The following is a 24,827-nucleotide window of genomic DNA, read 5'->3' on the forward strand; positions in this document are numbered from 1 at the left end:
CCAAAGGAAAGCTGGACGGCAGATAGATACATGTATAACTCTCTCTCACACACACACACACACACACATACTTGCTTGGAGTCAGCTGGCCAGTCTGATGTAGGATCACAGAACATAGCGATCTTCTGCCTTTTTGTATCAGTGTTTCTCTTCCTGACAGACAGGTCCACTGGGACAACTCTCAGTACTCCAGATGTCCCATCCATTCTTCTTCTTCGTTAGATTTGACTTTGCTGAAATGTTTTGTTCTTCAGAATTACAATTTGTATTTATTTGAACCTTTGCTGAAGCTGCACATACACAGCAGTTAAAGGGCAGTGACTGAGTGGACCATTCATGCCCTGAGAACAAACACAGATCACCCAAACAATATTGATATGTATTTAAAGTTTGGATTGGGCCTGTAGGAAACCAGTAAGAGACACTTCTGTATTTCTAAAACTATGTATTTCCCTGCCGCCTCTGTGAGAATACATGAGTGTGTGAATTGTTTCTGAATAGCAGCAGATATTCCTCTATAATACTAGTTAAATCCTGCTAGTTAGTCAAGCCTGTCTTGAAGCTGAACGGCTTGAGCTGAAGTGCCCCCATGTGGCAATTTTGATGCATTACATAAATTGCACTGCATGATAATTACATTGACAAGGTTTTATTCACCTTCAGTTCACAGCTTCAGATTCAAGATGTAATTGAGGTTACAATTATTCATTGTGTTTACATGTTGTTATTATTATTTGACTCTCTAACCAGAAACATTGTTTAAATGATTGTCTTTCAATCAGTGCAATTACACCTGGATTTTACACTGAATGTTCTGGTATATTATTTGTGAATTATTATACACATAGATATAAAAAGGGGGTATATGTATTATGTTCTACCATTCACTTGCAGTGTTGAGTTATATAATAAAGCATAACCTTGCACATTTAGATAGATAGAAAATGTCCTGTAAAAAATAATGTAGCAGTATCGGGGACCTAAGTGCTTTATTGTGCTTCGTAATGTTACTCTGTGAATAAAAACAGGTCACATAGTGATAGCAAGGAAGGGAAATGGCCCATTAAAGCAACTCAACTTTCTTACCACCAGTTCTCCTCCTCTCTGCAGAGGAGATTGTGTTCCATAGCGACAGAGGCCTGAGTGGCTGAGAGCTGTTCAATCAAGTGGCACCAACGCACTAAATAACCTGTCAGATTTTGATTGGCTCATCCCGAGTCCGTGTCAAGGGTCAAACGCTATCTGAGCGGAGTGACAATGAAACACAAATGCACACAACAATACACGCATTTGCTTGAGACTGCATGTGAGCAGACATGCATACACAGGAGAAAGTATTACATGGTAGATCACAGAGCTCAAGTAATATTATGTTAAAAAAAAAAGCTCAGGTATGAGTGATGACACTACATTTATGACGTCATCATCGTTGTATGACAGTAAATATAATTACTCCAGTGTGTCTGATCTTACATTAAACATTCTGACATTAACTGCACACGTGGCTACAGAATGACTTGAGTGTTGTTGTATTAATCTAGCTTGGCTGTTTGGTTGCTTGGTTTGTTTGTGTTCTACAGTTTTGACATCACAAGTTACATCACTGTTTACTGTTGTCACATGTTTTTGCCAGTGTTGTGCTGACTGAACATAGTAATACATTGTGAGGTAGTCAGGAGAACCTGAGGAGAAGTCAGCTCTCAGTGATGGCCTCAGGCCTGTATGCATAGGATTACCTTCACTTCAACTCAAAGGGAGTATTTACTAAGGATTTACAGCCCATTTGTAGGTGCTAAACTGTCAAATTGCTTCTGTCCTTATTTACTAAAGGCGTGTGTTTTAAGGTTTTTCTGTTTAGAGGCAAAAAAAAATGTGGAAGGAGGGAATGAAGATACAAGTAAATGGTACCTGATTTATTAAGGCCACTGTGTTTGAAATGTAACATCTATGAAATGCATATGTACAATCTGCAGCACTGATTATTAATCAACAATAATCCCTGACCTAACCAAAACTCTCCCAACCAACCAAAACACTTAAACAGAGGAGTGGCTTCTCACTGAGCTGTGTCAGAGTGGTGCTGGTGAATGTTTTAGTACTAATAATATCAAGCTGAAATGTAATAAGTGTCATAGGTGATAGAGGATTCTAAGCTGGTAGTTGTTGTAATATTAATACTTTTATTGATATAAACCCTCATCCTGGCACCGCCTTCTATAAATAACCTTTAATGTCCGGAGGAAACATTAAAGCTTGACTTTAATTCTCTATGATTAATCTGTCTCAAAACTGTGAATTATTTTCCAAGCAATGACGTCTGCTTACTGTACTCAAAGAAAACAACAAGGTAAAGGAACACATTTATTAATAGCTAAACATTGTGAGGATACACAATAAAGCACAAGATAATACATGAAGAGAATAATAAGGCCTGTAAGTGATAATAAAATAAAATATAGTGACTCATAGTGTGTGACTGGAGACTAACACATTGCAACAGGGAGTGCCTAAGGACAGCTAACTCAACTTATCTGAAGAAATCATCTTTTAATGATGTTTTTGATCATATTATGTTTTACTGTTGGCTTCTTGTAATCTTAGTTGAGTGCTGAATATACTTTCCGAAACCTTATCTAGTCGCAGTTTAAAAAATGAAATATTGTACATCGAAACATGAGACTTAATGCTAAATTGTTGATAAATATTCATTTTCTTTGTTCTGGACCTTTAAGGTGTGGTTGACTTTGACTTGAGATGATAAATAACTTTTCTTTTCTGGGGCAGCTGAGGCTCAGGAGGTAGAGCAGGTCATCCACTAATCGGAAGATCAGCGTTCTGTTTCCCGGCTCCTCCAGTCCACATGTTGATGTGTCCGCTGGCTAGATGCTTAACCCCAGATTCCTCCTGATGGCTGTGCCAATGGTGTGGTATGAATGTGTGTGAACATTAGCTTCCCCCTGATGAGCAGTTTGGCACCCTGCTGCCATCAGTGTGTGAATGAGTGAATGTAACATGTACGTAGTAGTAGTTTAAATAACACAACTAACTAGTTGGTTGTAGTTTAAACCAACCAACCATTGCAAGTTTAACTCTTAATATAAGAAAATTCTAAATCGTACCACTAGAGGACAGTATTGTCACATGTAGGAGAAATGTGATAAAATAAAAAATGAATATCTCCTCAATAGATTATCACATAACTATCAACGTTATAACATTCTTCATGTATTTACATGACAAATAACATTACATGATTTACATAATGATTAGATATTTATTTCACTCATATTTACTGAGTTGTCTGTCCTTTTTTTTCTGGTTCAAGTGACCCCAAGGGTCATTCATGCTTTTAGTTCAGGCCATAATTGAGTTATTGGTCAGAAATGGTCTCTCAGGAGCTATGTTCAATCTCCATTGTGTCACAGTCTTTAACTTTGACAGACCCCACTTGACAAAGAGGTCAGTTTGGGGTTCCAGGGCTGAGGCGACCTTACATGTCTCTGAAATCCATTTGCCTCTTCAATATGAGATTAAAGAAAAGTTGTTTTATCCACAAAATTAAAGAAAAGGCTCCAAATGTCCTACATATGACCTGCTCACACACAAACCCGATTTACAAGATGACCCCTGAAAAGACAACTTCATTTACTGAACAAAAGCTGCTGAGTCAATGAGAGCAGGACGACTTAAGTAAAGGGATGGAACATCAACATGAATATTAGGTGAGAATAACAGTTTTAGTGTCAGTTTGAGAGGCATGGATTCAAATATGACAACATCATTGTAACCACTTGGTGTAGCAGTGCCACAGATTTCTGCACGAGTCACTGAAAACACACCTTAATCTACACTGACATGTGTGTACATTGTGGATTTAAATGGAAGAATATGATATACATCTGATTTTTTTTTTTTTTTTTTTACAGACTATAAATAGAAACTGTCCACAACATGTAGGGACAAACAAAAGCATTCACCCACACATTAACCCACTAATGATATGTTTCTTAGGAATTGTCAGTATAATGTCATGGGCTTTATATTTGAACCTGAATCTCCAGTTTGTTACTGTATATGATGATGGCAGGTAGTAGAAACTACATTATATGATTATTCCACCTAGTTTACATTTATTGTTGAATCAAATATTTGTTAATAAGTATTCCCAAAATACTCCTAATTAACCATATAAGTACTAATATACAGTATATACAATAAATACACATATATACACCCATACCTACACTTACATACACACATTTATACACATATACATACACACATACACATACATTAAAATGTATATAAATTCAGCATTAAAAAAAACAAAAAAACTATTATTATTATTATTATTATTATTATTATTATTATTATTATTATTATTATTATTATTATTATTATTATTATACTAATATAATAATCCTACATCACAAAATTACCATTAAGTACTTTGGATCCACAGCAATGACTCAAATAATATTTTGACCAGTTTCTGAGATATATAAATATATATTTATTATACATATTTCTTGTTTTAGAAAGCTTTGATTTCCAGCTGCTTCTTCCATCGGCATTTCAAAACTCTACCGAATCAAGCTGACAAAAGGGGGTGTGAAGCATGTCGATGTATCTTCAGGTATAACCGTTCTTTTAGGATGTACATGTTCCTGATAAAGGTCATGCATCCCAGAGTGCCTCAAAACCCCAAACACCTTATGTTTCTTTAATGTCTAACAGTGTTGTATACATAAAACCTAAAGGTCATGTTGTATCTTGACAGTTGCGTAGAACTAATAATGACCATCCTCCATCTTTAAATGTGATCAAGAGCACAGCAATGCAGGAAAGCAACAGTATAACCATCATAATGAAATGAAGCACATGGGCAAACCTGAAAACACCCATGAAAGAATGAAGCAAGGGTGTCAGAGATGGCAACTGAGCTTACACATTTGTTTCTAACTGACCAACCATCCATCCAACCATGCCCCCCCCCCCCCGCTGCCCACACACTCCTCATCACATACACACAAACACACTCAGCCTACCCACTGATGCTCTCTCTCCTACGGGGGCATGCTGTTTGCTGCCTCAGTCAGCTGTGATGAGGTATTATTCTCCATCACTGACTGTTTTGTGGCTGTCCCCTCTGGTAGATGGAATGGGTAATGATAACACCCACACACATACTAAAGAATCACATAACACTGTGTGATTGCAGTACTGTGTGGGGTAGAAAAAACTCTACATTGCCATTGCTCCACCTTTTTTTTTTAATATCACAGCGTGGAATGCTGTCGTGGTGACATCATCTCCACATGAGAATTCAGAATCTCTACTCTATGTGTACATTTGTTGTGTTTCAGACACCTTGAGGCGTATGACTTGTTTTCTTCTCTCACATCACAGATGATGTTGATGCTAAAGCAGCCGGATGTTTTAGCATCATTTGCTTGCAACTAAAAGCCCTGTGACCTTGATTCCATGTGACTGAAGAAGTGAGGGAGGTGGGAGTTCAGAAATGCGGTTTTTCTGATCACATTGAATTAGTTTGCTTCCAGTAACGTTAAGGCCTAACAACACAGGCTTCCTGTTCACCGTGCTCTTCAGCTGTGAGATTAGGTTTCGAAAGCTCGGATCAATGTGAGGATCAGTGGTTTGTGGGATTGATTGCATTTTTGTCTTCTTCTTCTTTGGTTTTCTGAACCCTTGGAGAAACAGAAAGAAAGAAAGAAAGAAAGAAAGAAAGAAAGAAAGAAAGGAAATAGTGTATCCATCGTGGCGTAAAGTCTCAGCAGTCATGTATTTAAAGTGTAAAAGCATTTATTGTAGGCGGCTGACATTCAAAATATTTTCATCTATCAACCTTGTGTGTTATTTTGGTTCTTTAGGGAACCTTTAAAACATTTTTTATATATTTTATTTATTGTCATCACTTCATTTCATGCATTCTGTGCTCATACATCCTGCCACTCAGTGATAACAATCCTTTTTGTAATGTGGTTAAGTGTGTCACCCAGTAATACAACATAATACATAGAATAACTAATGCAGCAACAGTATTCACAGTACCAATTTAAGTTACCACGACACATTGTGGACATTTAAATTCATAGAAAATTCACAAAAAATAAAGAGATAAATGAATAAACAAACAAAAGAAAAAAGAGAGAAAACAAAAACCAACCTCGATTTCATATCATATTCAAGAGTCTGCTTGGTGTGTGCTGTTAGTCCATAGGTTTATTTTTCAAAATGTAATATAATAAGTTAAAAAAAACACAATTATTCAAAATAAAGTACCTGTGGTGCTCCCTTTAATAGAAGCCAGTTATTAATGTGTGAGCCCGACCCACTTAGTAGATTCTTATTTTTCTTTGTTTGCTGTCATTATTACTCACTACTCACACACTGCTTTTTCTTTTGTATATATATAAAACAATCCCAGATACACTTTGAATCAATTTATTTTTGATGCACCTCTTGTCAGATGTACTATAATAAATATCTATTTTATAGATGCATTTGCTCTTTTTTTGGCCACTTGGGGGCATACGAATTCCACACCGACCTGTATAAAACAATATCTCATATTATTGTCCTGCAAAGTGGTCAGGTCAAATGCATTAGCAACTAGTTCCTATTAAACAGACCAACAGTATCATTCATTTGGAGTCACCTTTCAGGCTGCATGATGAATGTAAGTCTCATATTCTCTCTGGTTGATTGGTTTATTGGTTTATTTGCATATTTGCAAAATAAAAGTATGAGTAAATTAAAAATAAAACATGTGCAAGTGAGGTAGGAACTCACTATGGGCTTATAAGAGATAAAACACAATAACAATGTAAAGTAGAATATAAAAAATAAACATAAATATAATTTACCTAAATAATATTATGTACAGACATTGTTTAGCTCTGCTTTAGTCTTCACCAACTCCTCATAAACATAGTTGGCTCTTTAGCTGCTAAATGCTCCACTATGTTCACCAGCTAGTCTCTAACTGTGTGTGACTATTGGGCAGGTAGTGTACAGATGGTTTATCAGAGCTGATGAAAGTGGAGTTTGCAAATTGAAAATCATGAGCTAAAAAGCTGCGTGACTACCTTCTTATTACATAGAAGCAGGTCTTTGTGATCCATTGTTAATATAAAACATCATGATCAGTGCAGCAGTAGGTACAGGACTATGCAGCCACTCCCACAACAGCAGTCCAGGGATTTGTAGTTCCAACTTCCATTGCCTCCCATTCCTGGCAGCACGACCATCAATTGTTTCTGCCTGGAGGTGCGGATGCTGTCAAGCAGCACTGCCAGTTGACTCATTTATTGACAGAGGGCTGACAGCCAACGCACAGACAACTCTCTCTCTATCTCCTGCTGTTCTTATCTGCCTCTCTCCATCCCATCATTCTCTCTTATTTATCTCTCTTTTTCTCACCCCCCCTCCCCCCATCACCCCCATTCCCCTCTCACTTGGCTCTCCCCCCTCCCACTCAGTTTCTCTCGCATCCAGTATTTCACCTTATCCCTCTCTATCTCTCTCCCCTCTTTCTCCCACCCCCTCTCTCTCCCACCCATTCTCTCTCTCTCTCTCTCTCTCTCTCTCTCTCTCTCTCTCTCTCTCTCTCTCTCTCTCTCTCTCTCTCTCTCTCTCTCTCTCTCTCTCTCTCTCTCTCTCTCTCATTTATCGTTCTCCCACTCCAGAAGCTCTGACACACACACACAGTCACACATACACACGCGCAACCTCTCTAGCCTGTGCAGTTAGCGCAGCCAGCCAGCCGGTTCATTCATCATTCATTTTGCCAGAACGAGCAACTCATAGAACAGGCAGGACGGTGTCTCGTGTTTGATGACTGAGCCTACAGAGGAGGAACACAAAGAAGCAAAAGACAAAGTGTGTAAGTAAGCAGAGGTTAGTGTAGTGTGGCAGCAGCATGACTGCTTACCTGAGCAAACAGCAGAGTTGCTTTGCAGACCTGGATGGAAGGGGGGACTGTGGAGAGTTGCCATGCTCCTTCAGCTGGCATCATCAGCACCCCAACAGTCACCACCACCATCACCCATCCCAGCGCTACCATTACGGATCTGTCCCTGGCGGTGCCACCCTCCCCCGAAGGGGGGCGAGGACGGCAGCCTGGCATTTGGACAGCACATCCACTAGGAGCCCCAGCCGCTTGGCAGCAGTGAGAGCCAAGGGGGGGAGCTGTGACCTGTGGCCCGCTGACTGTGGCTGCATCCAGAGCTGGCAGGATTCCTATCAGGTAAACCCTGCTGCTGTCAGAGAACAGTAACTGCTGTTTCATGAGTAGCAGCAAGCTGTTGGACAGATTTGGATTCTCTTCTTCTGTGGTTACTGTAGAATCAAGATACAATATAATTGAGGAGATTTTGTTGTTGTGCTTTTTGATAAAGAAAATAAATGTTTGGCTGGTACATCACTTTGTCAGTTGCGGTATTAACTTCTATCATTGATTTTATTTTTCTCCTTACTCAGCAAGCTGTAATCTTCATGTAAGAAGCTGCTATCCAACCTGAACACATTTCATTAGTTTCAGTTTCAGTGGAGATTGTCAATCTGCAGTTTCTGACGTTATTTCATCAACATTCAATATATTTGTACAACATTGCAGTTTAAGCCTTGAAACCTTTGTGAAACCCTAGAGGAGAGATGCAGGCAGTATAGTTTGGTGTTGTGTCAGGAAGAATGTGGAAGATGTCAGACCTTCCTTTTCAGGGTTGTTAAGACGCTGTAGCCCTGTTTTACTGATTTGATAACCCTGCTGATGGTCTCATCTTTTTCACCTTTGCATCCAAGCTTGGCTTCTATGTCATCATATCAAGAAATCAATTGTGAGAGCTTTGTGCGTGGCAACTAGAAGGCACTGTTTGTGTTGTCCCTCAGTACTGTGGCTTAAAGGATTGTATCAGTATTTGTGACTGAAGTCAAAATTGCCTCATTTTATCTGTGACTGAACTGAGGTTTGAGGCTTTTGTGAAAAATGCCTCAGATTGTGCACTTTGATCATAAACTGACATTTTTGTCACCACAATGAAGCACGTAGCCAGGTCGTATATCCAACGCAACCAGCTGTGTCAAATATGGTGAGCAACATATGTTAGCTTTAAGAGGTCAGTGAATGAATCATGAGTGCCTCAGTCCCAAAACCTGCAATATTAAAGTTGGCAACGTGAACAGTCTTGGCAACCGAACTACACACTGTGTAGCGTGTAAAGAATGTAATGCTTGGGAGGAAAATCAAAGCACAAGCACGTTCCCAGTACGTTACTCTCCTATTTTAGTCGTTTTTGTTTATTTTGCTCACAACCACTAGTTTCTAAATACGGGGGGGAAAAATAGAAAGGAAGGTCGATGGCTCTGATGAAATTGATTTCAAGGGTGACTAAATCAACCAGTCTGCCATGAGTTCATCTAATCATAAATGAGAGCATTGAACCAAGCCGGTAATCTGCATCTGATTGCCAGAGCAGAATTATTTCTTGAGAAGACCGAGACATTAGACTGTGGGTGTGGCAAGAAATTCATGATCTGCCATTTAATGATTTGCTCAGTGGGCTATCATTGGCCTGGTTTTCGTCTTGAAAGCTATTATTTAAAGAACAAGCTTAGAAAATCACAAGTTGAGAAATGCATGTCTGTATTGCTGTGCTCTTTTGATGATAACAGTGACTGAATTTGCTGTGAAAGCTTCATGAAATCTTTTCCAGGCACAGTTTGAGGAATCTGTGGCCACTGTTTTCACTTTAAAAAGCATCTTGCCACAAAGGACGTGGCCTGTTCTAGATTACTTGGAATAATTTAAAGTAGAATTTGGCAGTTAGGAAAAGCAGCAAAGCAATTAAAATAAAAGAGAACTAGCAATTTTCTCTCGGACATGCACTAAAAAATCAACATCATCATTGATTAATTCTACAAGGTGTGGACCTATCCAATCATCTCTGCGTCCAAGTTCAGCCAGGTGTCTCTTTTTCTGTATAGTGATCTGACTCTGGCATGGTGTGACAAGGTGAATATTAGAGTGCTATCCCATTCCTGCTCTCCTGATTTGGAGTTATTGTCAATCAAATGCAGACCGCACTTAGTATCAAGGCAATTTACATAAGTCACTAAAACAGTGGTCTACATTCCACCACAGGCTGCCCTGTCAGATCTTTGCGAAAATTTAAAGTGCTCACAGACTGGCAATCCTGATGTTGCACTCATTGTTGCTGGAGACTTCAATCAGGTTAATCATAAGAAAGTTATGCATGACTTCCATCAACATATTGACTGCACCACAAGGAGAATAGCCACTCTAGATCACAATGCTACATACCATTCAAAAATGGCTACAGAGTGGAATAGCTACCTGCATTTGGGAATGAATGACCATGCAGCCATTGACACATGCCCCTGGTGATGCAAGAGGTCAGGAAATGGTCAAACCAATCAGAGGCCACCCTACAGTGAACTACTTGACGCAGTCTAAAGCACCACCGGCAATATCACCAATGACATGAATGGATTCACTGATTTTGTGTCAAATTTACCTTGTGAAACAACATAAGCAACTGTACAGTTTAATCATTCCACAACAAGGAACCATGTATTAACAGAACCTTCTGGAATGCCATAATGTAGGGCTGCAGTGTGTAAACATGGTCAAGTTAAAGCAGCTGCCTTCAATGTAAGAAGAGCAACAAAAAGCTGGCCAAAAGTGGCAAGGTCTGAGACCTATGACAGATCACAAGCTCCCCCTGTCAACTGCTGATGCGTCTGTAGCAAGTGAGCTACACTTTGTATGCATACTTTGAGGCCATCAGCAGCCAGCAAGCAAAAACAGCTGAAACCAAAGTTAATGGATGAGTGGGTGCACCTTTCACATCTATCACCCTTTCTGAGCATGATGTCAGGAGGGCTTTCAAGGCTGTGAACACCAAGAAAGCAGCAGGACCGTATCAGTGGGTGGGTCCTCAAATTACATTATGTGCTGACCAACTAGTGCCAGTGTTCCCAATGATATTCAACCTGTCACTGGCTCAGTCTGTCATACACAGATACTTAAAGTAGCCCATCATCATTTCTGTGCCCCTAAAAACAAGACCAGCCACCTGAATGATCACCACCAACTGGCACTCACTTCTGTAGTGAAATGGCTGGTAAAAGATTACATTTGCTCCTCACTACCCAGCACACTGGACCCACACGAGCGTGCCTACCGTCCCAAGCGATTAATGGTTGACTCCATAGCGCATATCCTCCTCACCACCCTATTTCACCTGTACAAGAGAGGGAGCTATGTGAGATTGTTCTGCATTGACTTCAGTTTCGCATTCAACAACATAGTTCCCTCGAGGCTTGTCACAAAGCTCAAGTACCTGGGATTACACACCTTAGATTCCAACATCATCATCAAATTTGCTGACACCACAGTTGTTGTGGGCCTGATCACAGATAACAATGAAAAGGCCGATAGGCGTCCTAGAAGATCTGACTGCTGGTGTCAGGACAACAATGTACTCCCGAATGTCAGCAAGACTAAGGAGCTGATAGTGGACTTTGCGAAGAAGCAGGAAGGAACTACAGCCTTCCTTGCTGTAGAGGATGGACAGCTCTAAGTACTGAGGGCCTGACCTGTATATTGATTCAGTGGTGAGAATGACAAGGCAGAGACAGTTTCACCTCAGACTCTTGAGGAAATTCAGGGTATCCCCTCAAATATTGAGGAATTTCCACTCCTCACCATCGAGAGCGTCCTGATGGGGAATATCACTGCCTGGTATGTTCACTTGGCTGAATATACAATAGGCAGTGCTCCACCTTGCCTAAAGCTTATTTACACCAGGCAATGCAAGATTAAGGCTAGGAGAATCAATAAGGATCCCAACCACCTGGAAAATAGCCTTTTCTCCCTGCTGCACTTAGGAATAAGGTACTAGATACACCAGGCCAGCACTGAGAGGCTCAAGAAGAGGTTCTACCCTACACTCTGCCTCTAGATCTGACCTTTGCAAATGGACCTCTGCAGTACCATAGCCACTAGGATACTAAATGAAAATTAAAGGAACTGGTGGGATTAAATCTCACTGTGATTATACCTTTACCTTTTGATAACGTGTGACAAATACACTTGATTAAATGATTGATTGACATGGAGACATCAACTCTGAGTTACCCTCGATGCACATGTGAGGTATTGACCACTCTGAGGTATTGATACTTTTGCATGCATAGAAACATTCAGCTCTAACGGCAACATTGATAATGCAGTGTTCCTCTCTATAATAAACTGTGTGGACATATGGTACTAAATATTCTCTGTGCAAGGCTCCACAAGCAGTCTGGACGACTTACCTCATTAGTGACATTATATGTTTTATGTTGTTGTATTAAGGACACTATTTTACTCTTTATTATCTTTTAATAACTTTTAATGTGAGGTAGCTGTAAATGTGTAAAACTGTCTCAAAGCAGTGAAACATCTGTTCCTATTAAGGCTGCTTTTTATTAGCAGAGCAAAATGAAGCCTTATTTTCAGAGGGGATGAAATTTGAAAGTTAACAAGGGCTTAATGAGTGGTCAGCCACTGCTGTCCTTTAGAATTACACATGTACAAAAAAAGTGATGTACTGCAAAAGCAAATCATATAGGGTTGTGATTGTGGATTTAATTGCTGGGATGTGTGGTGTTTGTGTAACCATAGCACGAGTGAAATTACCTCAGCCAAGGCCAGTGAGAGGTAATGAGAAGCCATCCATCATGGAGCTGAGGGAGAAGGAACGGAGGGGGTGTCAGCAGTACCTGTTCTATAGCTATTGCACTGCCTTTGAAATATGGTGAACTAGACAATAGCATCAGGTGGAACACAGAGGTCTATTACACAAATACATTCATACTGCGTTGCCTGTAAAAGCAGACATATTTCCAACAGGCTGTAGTAGTGAGAGACTATAAAGGTGGTTCAATGAAAATGTCAAATTTGAAAGTTTCATTGTCATAATCTAATCTAATAAGATAAATGATGTGTCATTATTATGAAGGTAAATTACATGCATCCAATTTGACCCTGAGGAATCCATCACTATTATGTGCTGGCCAGGAGTATGGACAGATGACCTTCCTATTTGAACTAGGGCAGTCAAAACAACTATCTATATTATTTTCTATATTTTTTTAATTTTCTGTTATTTTTTAATTTAACATTGATCAATTGGATGGATGGATGGATGGATGGATGGATGGATGGATGGATGGATGGATGGATGGATGGATGGATGGATGGATGGATGGATGGATGGATGGATAGATAGATAGATAGATAGATAGATAGATAGATAGATAGATAGATAGATAGATAGATAGATAGATAGATAGATAGATAGATAGATAGATAGATAGATAGATGGATAGATATAGATGGATGGATGGATGGATGGATGGATGGATATAGATAGATAGATAGATAGATAGATAGATAGATAGATAGATAGATAGATAGATAGATAGATAGATAGATAGATAGATAGATAGATAGATGGATAGATATAGATGGATGGATGGATGGATGGATGGATGGATATAGATAGATAGATAGATAGATAGATAGATAGATAGATAGATAGATAGATAGATAGATAGATAGATAGATAGATAGATAGATAGATAGATAGATAGATAGATAGATAGATAGATAGATAGATAGATAGATAGATACTTTGTCTTTGTTTAACATTCCCATCCCATCAGCATACATGAAAAAATATATATGTATAAATTATAGATAGGTACATATATCGATAGGCCTATATACATGTATAAATGCATGTATAGGTGCATATAGGTGTAGATGTGTTGCCACTGCTTTATTACTTCACCTTACTAGAACCACAGATTCATTTTTAGTCTGAAATGATGAACAATGTTGACCAGTGGTTTTGATAGTGGACTACTGAAACCCCTAATTTGAACACAGTTGAACTCTCTTTCATCCCTCTGTTGTCCTGTAGTTTAGCTGATCTGTCCATTTCTATGGCGCTCCATCATCTTCCTCCCCCTCCCTAGAACCATTTCTCTAAAGCACCCACATCTCACATTGTTTTGTTGACTATTTTTACATGACATGTCAGTAAATTATTGATACACTCCCCTGTTTTCACCAGCCACTATACATAGTGTTGCCCCTGAATTATTGAGCAAAACTCAACAAGAACTCAAGAGCCTCAACTGAAGAAGTAAAAGCAAGTGGCTCTGTAACATTTGAAGCATCTAATGCTGCAGCGTTGCTTTCTGCATTTCAATGACTATTTCCACTGTAAGACACTCTAGGCCACAGGGCTTTACACCTTCCTCATCATCCAGTTAGAGCCTTTGTTCTGTTTCAGCGGGTCATTTCTGTTCTCTCTAGCACCATATCGGAGTGAAAGTGTTTAGAAGCTTAGAAGAGAAGACACAAAACAAAACGTTGTGGTAACTTACACTCAGTCAACTCCAGAAGAACAGAATCCACATGTTTCAGTTGAGTGATATACATGAGAAAGTAGGTAATAGTGCAAAGAAGTGCCTGAACCCATCAGAGAGCTGCACTCCCTGGCAGAATTCAGCTTAACAATTCAATATTATTATACTATATTATATATACACTATATACATAATATTATCACTTCAGTTAAGTGAAAGCCTCATAACATATCATGCACAGCGTTGCCATGCTGGACCACTGGCTTAATGTGCTGTTGAAGGCAGTTGAAGGCACGTGGTGATGTCAGGAAGCATGAAGAAGAAGAGAAATGAGCTTAAGTGCAGTTAAGCATGTCATTTATGTGCTCAGTTGAGTGGCCATTACCTCTCAGGGGTCTGTGTGTTCATACATGTGCATTCATAGTGGCAGTCGTATCCATGTTATGTGTAAGCTCTCACATTCTGGCCTTCTGTGCTCTCTTGACTTCCCTTTTTTTGCTATTTTTTCATCTTAATGTTATTTCCTTTCTAAAGCTATACTGTAGAACAGGGGTGTCACACATGCGGCCCGTGGGCCAGAACCGGCCCGTCGAGGGGTCCAAATCGGCCCACTTTCCTTCCTGTCTTTTTTTCCTTCCTTCCTTCCTTCCATCTGTTTTCCCTTCCTTCCATCTGTCCTCCCTTCCTTCCTTCTGTCCGTCCTCCCTTTCTTTCTTTCTTTTTTCCTTCTTTCCTTTCTTCGTTCCTTCCATCTTTCCTTCATGTCTTCTTTTCCTTCCTTCCTTCCTTCCTTCCTCCCTTCCTTCCTTCCTTCCTTCCTTCCTCCCTGTCTTCTTTTCCTTCCCTTCTTCCCTCCTTACTTCCATCTTTTTATTGGTCCGGCCCACATGAGAACAAATTGGACTGTATGTGGCCCTTGAATGAAAATGAGTTTGACACCCCTGCTGTAGAATATTGAAAACCATCCTTCTTCACTGCAGTTCAGGTCACTGTGCTGCCATGCATTCACTGCTGGCAAACTGACAGAGGCAGAGGTCAGCAGAAAGCATCCAGTGACAGGAGTTAGATTGATGACAGGTCCTTTTGAGCTACAATTGGATTATTTGAGATTCCTGCTCTCTGGCAACATAGGAAATAGATTTGCTGTACGAGAGCCGATGTGGTTCTTTCCATGTTTCAGTCCTCCTGTAATAGCTCCAGAGACGAGTGAAAGGACACCACCTGCATTGCAGAGGAGTGTATATGTGTCCTGTACTTTATCTGTATCTGTACAGAATGTGATCTGCTTGTGTTTGAACAGACGTGCAGTACATAAATGAATGAATATTTGACATTGACATTGACACTGGCATTTAAAGACTGTTGTGGACTGCACATGCTGCTATGTTGTGTTGTTTTAAGTCAGAGTTGAGTCCATTGTTGATGTCCTCTCTCTCTCTCTTTCTCTCTGTAAGAGTGGCTGTGAATTCATTCATATGATTAGTGTCCGTGCACAGCAAGCAGAAGCATCTTAATCCTTCTCATCATTCCTCTCACAAACTCCCTTTTCCTTCAATCAGTGATGGCTTCACAATCCGGTGCACTGTGTACTGTAATCTTTCTCTTTTTTGTTAAATTCACTGAGTCAGTCAGTCTGTGTGATGCTCAGACTCACACAATTCATACTCCCATATTTGAGGGAGCCACATGAATGTAATCATACCCATAAATGTAAATGCTTCAGGGTGTAGCTGGCAGATGTGGCATACAAATGACCTGAAAGCATAAACTGTGAAACAATGTAGTATCTATAAGTCCTGTACGGTTACTGCATTACATACATGATGGTGCTTGATAGAAAGGGAAAAAAATTCCTTTTCCAAGAAGGTAAAATAATTTTCAATTGCTGTGATGGAGAGATATAACAGCATCATTATTCAATTTAGGATAAGCCAGCTCCGATGCTGTAATGGGATTTTCACTGTTTTCTAGGAATAGAAGATAGAGCAGAAAGTTACAGGACTACAGCAGAAAGGAAATGTGAGGACAGATGAGTCGACTCTCTTATGTCTGTGAATTTGAATGTAAAATATCTGGTTTAAATCTACACTAATCTGCAAAAAATGTTGATTAATTGATTTTCGGCTCACTTGGACATCAGAATGAGACTAAGCATGAAAATATGTTGATAGGATCATTTTAGTGATCGGCACACTGCATTATTCATTCAACTTGAAAGTGATATTTTGTGCTAATTAACCTTCTGAGTGTGCGGGTAATTCTTGCTCGTAAAGACACTGGTAAAGTAATCATCATAACATTTTGCGTATTGAGTTTGGCATGATTTGACATAGTGGTCTGTAGGTTTCTTATGTGTTTTGTTTGTTCTTTCGGTTCGGGGGGTTCAGTGTACACCTAATGAGGTAAATGTCCATTACTGAGTTGTATCTGGACTGTACTTCTCACATTTCACATCCTGTAAACAGTGTTTTTTTTGCTGGATTTGCTTGATGATATTGATGAACTAACCATTTCTTCTTCTAATTATTCCAAATAAGGCCCTCATTTATCAAAGCATGCAGCATAGTTGTAAGTGTGAGTGTAGGAACAAGAATATGGGTAGCAAAGGAGACAGATACTGAAAAAATAGATCCCAAATGAAGTTAAGATAATGAAGCATCGGGGGGGGGGGGGGGGGGGGGGGGGGGTCAGGTGTGGGGTAAAGTCTCATTTTAAAGTCCCTGCAGTGTTACTGGTGTTATTGTATTTCATGTTCTGTTCCACAATGATTCCACTGTTGTCACACAGTTGTTATCATACAGTTAGTAATGGGAGCAAATGAGGTTGGATCATGACTGATGTGGTCTGTAGAGTCGGGTGAGGTGCAGCCACAGGCGTTCACTGATACACAAATAGAAGCATCGTGTACCAAATAAAAATGTCCTCATGAACAATATTGACAATCTTTCCAAAGGTTGAAATCACTGATTCCAATCACTTTGTTCCCTTCAACTCAGTTCACAGATTTATTATCATTTACTTTGTAGTTTGTTCACTTTTTTCTTAAACTTAGCTGTCACATCACCATTTAAATGTACTTGTTTGTTTGTTTGTTTGTTTATTTACACATGTAGAAATATTAAAAAATACACAGTAATAGTAAGTACAGAGGAATATGATAAACCCTCCAGGGGCTTGCAGAGTGACATTCTCCAGGCAGCAAAATTACAAACACATAGTTACATGTTTCAAACAATGAATACAAGTATACAGTACATCATCACTGCTACACTGAGAACATAGTTTACTAAAATAAAGTTCAACACAAACAATAGAAATGTAGATATTATATGAAAAAAGATTGATTGGAACAGGACAGTACTGGTTAGTTAAAAGAAGTGATTTCAAGTTCACACAATGGGAGGGGACCCTCTGTATATGTATATGTGTATATATGTATATGCAGAAATGAGGTCTCAGAAGAGTATGAGTATGAAACTGATCATTAAATAAAAATAAAGGGAAGGATCCTTTTTAAAGAACTATGGACAAACCAATCAGGAGGTGGGAGGACACACTGAGGACACCCAACTGAAGAAAACATGGGCTGAGAGGAGTGTCTTCAATGGACACAACTTATTATTAGTAGTGCACGTTTTTGCAGATGGTAGATCGGCTCAAGCTTTGTCTGATGAGTACTCACCCAAACTATGTTACACTATGTATGTTAGTAAGTGAATCATCATTCAAATGTACTTCAGTGTGTACCACACCAACGCATCACAGTTCATATGGTCTGATGTTCAGCTCTGATTCTCACTGTCTTCAGTTCAATCTGTTACAAGTCCAAGCTGTCATCCTGCACAGACACTGCACATACATGTAATAACTCAACAGCCTATTATTTACACAGTTATGAGATTATGGTTGCTTCTGTACAGTAGCTTTTGTGGCTTTTTTAATAAGCTTTAACAAGTAGGTAACATACTGTGAATCACAGCTGAGCTAACAACAGGGCTCAGTCACAGTGAGGAGCTGCACTGCTCAAAGCTTCTGATTTTGTCAGGGACAATGGTGATTCAGTACAGCAAGTTCACTGTGAAGATTAGTTCGTACATGTATAAATAACACCTCTAAATCTATCTGTTATACTTACTTGGTGACAGAGTTGGTTTGTGTGTCTGTAATTTAGGACTTGAGTGTGTGTACCACTGAGGCTTTGTTGGCATAAGAGGTTGTATTAGCATAGTGTTAATCCACCAGTAGTATAGAGGAGAGGCCAGTCCTGCAGTGGATGTGACCCACACTGCCTGGTCATGGAACCAGTTGTCTCAGCTTTATGAAAGCTGTGATGGAGACATGAGTGGACAGCTGGTTACATGTGCTGTCACTGGACTGATGACCGAGCAAACCGTCCAGTGTTTCACAGCATCATGTCAGTCAGGTTCACAGCAGGTACACCGACTGTAAGGTACCCTCACACTACATGATAACAGCTGCATAGATCTGTGTGTGTGTGTGTGTGTGTGTGTGTGTGTGTGTGTGTGTGTGTGTGTGTGTGTGTGTGTGTGTGTGTGTAATGTATATATATATATATATATATATATATATATATATATATATATATATATATATATATATATATATATATATATATATATATATATATATATATATATATACTGTATATATAATTAGGCACAGTTCTCCAATTATAGTGGTGCTCTCATCTTTTGCACAAAATTTGATATACTAATTGATATGCATTCATTTCTTGTTTATTCTAATTATTCACGGGAGAATGATTAGCCCTTTCCTTTGTTATTGCCCTTGTTTGTGTGAGTTGTATTCATCTTGTGGGAACACAATCAAAGGCCCAATTTCAAAGGAATCTCCAAATGTATCCCTGAGCATCATGTTTTGAAGTGCGTGTTATACATCAGGCTCATTCTTTACGTACTGTAAACTGATGAGCTCTCACCTCTCTCCTGTCGTTCCCAAAGCACCGAGTTCGTCTCTCGGGAATCCTGCCTTTAAACATCTGCTCGATTCCCATAACCCTTCAGGAGAAAGCACTTTTGTGTGCACTGTGTGACACTGGATTCATTTCATTCTGCGCAATTTATGACTGCAATATTATTACCCAACTGGAGGTCAAAATTCCAATATAGGATACACATTAAAGAGCTGTGCAGCAGAGCTATAAGAAGTGCAGAGGAAAGACATCTGGAACCTGAACGCTGTTGGTTTCATAAGTTTTAACAGTCTCATCATTGTTGTCTGTAAAACGTACTAACATCCAGGCATTGATGGTGCATTCTAACATTAGCTGGTGTCTTGTATGAATCACAGCATTCAAGTGTGTTTGGCATCAGTAAGGTGTTAGAAATGCATATCCGCATGATAAAAACGTACCACATCCACAGCTATGTTCTCATCCCTCTCTCTCTCGTTAAACTCATTCAGCTATAATAGCTGTATCAGAGCGCTGTGTACGAGAGGAGCGTGTGTATAGTGCCATCCAGCAAATGGAAGTCTGTTAAATTGTTGATGTTACAGAGATCCACAAGCCTTTCCCCTGGATGCATATCTGGAAAGTAGGACAGTGGTGGGCCCTGGTATCTCTCTATTACTCAAGTCTCACCCTTTTCTCCCCCTCTCTCTTTGTCTCTCTTATAGGCCAGCCCTGCCCCGATAATCGTCAACACAGACACTTTGGATTCAGTTCCTTATGTGAGTTTGAATTTTTGTCTTTTTTTTTTTTTTAATGCACCTAATTAGTCTTTTTCAGTAGAAGATCAATACTTGCAGCAGATTAAAGCACACTAGAGTAAAAGCATATTAAAAGAAAGAATAGGTGTCTTTTCCTCTCTGCCCCGCTACTGAGCGTGAGGTGAGATAGCATGTGCGGCTGTATTAGTACAGTTTGATGCCGTAACTTATCTTAGTAAAACAAATGAGGTCACACTGCTGAATTATTGATGTTTGTCATGAATAAAAGACCAGCACAAGACGTTCTAAAGACCTTCATCTCGTGTGCTTTTCACAGTATTTTACATCAAAACAAATAAATGAAGCTGTGGTGCAGAGCGGAAGCTGAATAAATAACAAAAGCTAAACAGAGACTGGGTTTTTTTTTCATGATGGAACTGTCACACTTGGCAGTTATATTAACAGTTACAAAAACATTTTTAGATTTCTAAAGAAATGAGGCCAGGAGAACATCTGCTGCTGCCAGTGAATACTTGTTTTGGTCTTTTTTTCCTGCCAAACATTCAGACACTTATATTATTGAGATTATCCATAAGCTGAAAAGTCCAAATGCATTGCCAATTTAGTCTTCAGGTCTTTTTACAATCACATAAAGTTCCGTTAATAATACCTCATGCTCCACTGGGAATATGATATGAAACATCTCATACACTCCTGTCCTATTCCTGTATGAATGCATAATGACGGAAGTGCTCGCCGGTAATTAATCATCTCAGCGCAATACAGGATGAGACTGACTCCTCTGTAGCCAACAACCTCCATGTTTCAGATACAGCTAATGTTGATTAACCATCATCCTAAATTGTTTCCCTTGAGGTGGGGCCCATTTAGCACACAAGGCACGAGCGGCCCTGGAAAACACCTGTCACCTCCGATTTTGAAGTATGTGGAGTTGGTGCAGAGCCAACATTCAGCAGCATCCTCTGGCTTTAGATAGAACTATTCAGCAGCAGCAGCAGTACGTGGGAAAAACTAAAAAAAACATGTTTTGGGTCACTCTGTTTTTTTGTGTTTTCAGGTCAATGGCACAGAAATTGAGTATGAGTTTGAGGAAATCACTCTAGAGCGGGTAAGTATCTCACATCTCACATCTGTGTTTAAAATATTTAGTGTAGGGGTCAGCAATTTATTTACATATCATGAGCAAACATCTAAAATGGATTGTCTGTGCCCAAACTAGAATGTAGCTATTTTCGCACCATATCAAAGCATAAGCATACATGTAGTACAAAAAATAACCTGAACTAGCTGCATCTCCATCATCACAACACCTTGATTTAGCATGGCTTATAAATAGTTCCCATATATACTACTGTTGATCTGCCTACCCGATTATTTATGAGGCATGATTTGTCATATTTTTTGATATGAAGTCAGGCGGCATGAAGCTTATCCTTTACAACCTTATAGAATGATTTGTGTGCCAAAGCAGATGTGGCACAGTTGGCGTCGGCTGGTAAATGAATCCTCAAGACACTGAGATTGAAATATCTTTCAAGTGGATACTAACAGTGGCAGAGTGGGAGCAGTTCTGACATCTCCAATAGGATCAGGAGCAGAGAGAAAGCGAGACCAACAGCAAAGATGAACTCCACTGAGGACAGAAGTGATTCTGGATAAGAGAGCCTGCACTGGGGCCTCGGAGAGATAAGATTTAATAGAGACGGTAGTCAGCCTCCATCCATACTCCGGAACCTCCAAATGTTATCATCACTGCCAGACCATCTTATGTACTCTCTGGCCACAGACAGGCCCGCATCTGCTCCTCGAGTCGTTGCCCGGAGAGCCGAACAATGTTTTTTTATTCACCGTTCCAGGCAGCGAGACCCCACAGGGATGCTCACAGGGTTTTCGTAATCAAGAGAAGCAGCTATTCCCATCAGCTAACAACTTAATCAAAGCTTGACTTTCATTTTGTGAGTGGGCATGCAGGGGATTTTATTTACAGAGGCAGCAGAGTGTAGCCCCTGCTGTGATAGACATGGCCACTGCCTTATAAAAACAATATTTCATAGTGAAGTACTGATAATAATATAGAGCCATGGTTAACTTAGCAGAGACGCTGTGACCTGGTATTACATCATGATGCCAGATCCATTTTGTTATGGCAAATTGAAAACCTCTGACCACTTTATAATCATTTTAAGCCCAGTGACACTGAAAAGCCATGCTGTTAGATTATGCATCAATATCGTGATTGTCTTTTAAAGAAATTGTCCCTTATGCTTTTCAACAGAATTAGAGTTTTAGGTTTATTTAGGGATAAAAGAGGGGTGTACACTGAATGCATACTTTAAAGGTAAACTTAATAGTACACAGTAAGCAGAGAGCAAGCATAAGAACTTCTAAAGAGGCAGTGTAGAGCACTTTGATGGTTATTAGACTTTAGTTCATAAGCTGATGTTTTGGCACAAGCGTGCATTCTTCAGAGCTTAAAGACTAAATCAAATCACATCATATAAATGTGTATATATATATATATTTCCACCACACTAACTTACCTATGTAGGGCAAAATATTAGCAACACTTTTCAATATAATGCAGTCCAGTACACCACCACCCACTATGACCTTAATAATATACAGAAAGTTGAACTATCACCTTTTGGTCAGTGTCAACAGAAACTTAATGAACGTAGAATTCATAACATAACTGCTGTACATACAAGGGACACAAAAAAGTATATCAACAGATGTAAATTGTCTCAGTATACAATTTGTCAATAGAAAATATGGAAGAAATTATCAAAGTGGCATTGTGATAAGAAAATTGTATGAATAAGAAAGAAAACAGAAAAAAAACATCATGGAGATAATGAGCATAACCCTGATTATGTTAAAGTATAAAGATAAAAAACAGGCTCACTAAAGTAGCACAAACATATATATATATATTATATAGTGTGCCATCTACTAGTGAAAAAGAATCATAAATATGAACTATTCTTATTAACTCTCCTCTGACACGTTCAATACATATTATACAGATGATATTATAAAAGTCATCTCTCACTGGTAACAATAACACAACCATCATTGTTGTGCCAGCTGTCAGAATGAGAGACATGGTGTCAAACACACCTCCCTACAGTACAAATACACAGTAAACAGTAAACAGCATTGTATTGTATTGTATTGGCATTTTGGTTCACTGAGTCCATGTCACACTCACTGACTACTTTCCATGGCCACAGGGTAACTCAGGATTGGGTTTTAGCATTGCCGGAGGGACAGATAACCCACACATCGGTGACGACCCTGGCATCTTCATCACCAAGATCATCCCTGGAGGTGCTGCAGCAGAGGATGGACGTCTGAGGTCAGTCACTTCCCCACACTGTTTTTTTTTTTTTTTTTTTATAAGAGCTGACTAGAAAAAGTTTTTTAGATCTGACAGAAAAAATTTACTTTTGAGAAACTTGACTTGCATGATTGTAAAAGCTACAGAGAAGAACTTTAAGAGGATGACTCTCAGATAATCTGTGTCACCACTCACTGGAGGCTGCACATATCACTGCTCAGTCCTCTCCTGCTCTGGGTAATCTGCATGCAGAAATCTTTCATAGAAAACATATTTGAGAGATTACACAACAGTTTCATTTTTCTCTTGGTGTCTCATGCATTTTGAAGTATATTAAGGACTCAATCATGTGGCCTCTCCAGCACTGTTAGAATGGCTCTCAGGGGAGCTGTGCAGAAACTCATCATGTCAATTCATCTTGCTGATGCCTCATATTTCTAAGAATCCTGCATTTTATCTATATTAACAGGACGTCATTCTTTTTCAACAAGTTTGTCAAATATTACATATATTCATTATAATCAGATACTATACAAATAAAACTGTTCATTTAATCTCAAGATTAACAAACCATGTGACATTTCTGCAGTTGTACTCACAGTACAGTCTTTTCTCTTTCAATTAAAATCACGAGTGAACCTTCATTACTCTGCAGCATCAGCACTTATTGAGCTCTAATAGCTCACACTGGAGAGTAGCTGTCTATGTTGCCTAAGGGAGACCCGCCTGCTGTAACAGCCTTATTAAATGAACAGAGGGAGTGTGGATACAGTGGCTACAACCTGAACACACCGCCCACACTGTACTCCACCACTGGGATCTCTGCTGGTTTAGTTATAAAACATGAACATGCTGATTAGAACATTTGTCTGAACTTTTTTGGGTTGTGATGCAGTACTGAATAAATATGTGTTAACAGGTCTTCCAGTTGTTGTCCAAGAGGTCAAAATGTGCCTCTATTAATGCAACTGTGAGAAATGAGTCACAGAAACTGGTTGTTGGTGTTTTTCTTGTGCATACTTCAGAATATATCTCTAAATCCTTGAATTTGTTAGTAGTTTGTATATTGAGATATATGCTGTTCATTGGATATCTGCCTCTGTCTGAATTTTGACATTTAGAAACAATTTGAAAAAGAAACAAAAGAACAACCTCACTACACACAGAGCTTATATTAATAACTGTTATTTGTGTATGTGTGTATAGTTTTCCTGTTACCTGTCATGGATGGATGCTCTTCATCAGACTCTGTACATTGAAGTCTATGTAACGTGTGCTTATGTTTGAATGGTTTGATGCTGTAATTCTCTAC

At 39.2% G+C, this 24,827-nt stretch overlaps 1 protein-coding gene across 1 annotated transcript in view; it reads left to right on the forward strand.

Annotated features, from left to right (window-relative positions):
- The window catches only part of dlg2 (discs, large homolog 2 (Drosophila)), a 112,956-nt gene that overhangs the window by 47,241 nt on the left and 40,888 nt on the right, over positions 1-24,827 (forward strand). The window contains exons 3-5 of the mRNA XM_062433568.1: positions 20,122-20,175; positions 21,233-21,283; positions 23,409-23,533. Of these exons, the coding sequence (XP_062289552.1) occupies positions 20,122-20,175; positions 21,233-21,283; positions 23,409-23,533 (230 nt within the window). The remainder of the gene's footprint in view (positions 1-20,121; positions 20,176-21,232; positions 21,284-23,408; positions 23,534-24,827) is intronic.

Source organism: Scomber scombrus, chromosome 14 (assembly GCF_963691925.1).
Source record: "Scomber scombrus chromosome 14, fScoSco1.1, whole genome shotgun sequence".
Taxonomy (NCBI): Eukaryota; Metazoa; Chordata; class Actinopteri; order Scombriformes; family Scombridae; genus Scomber; species Scomber scombrus.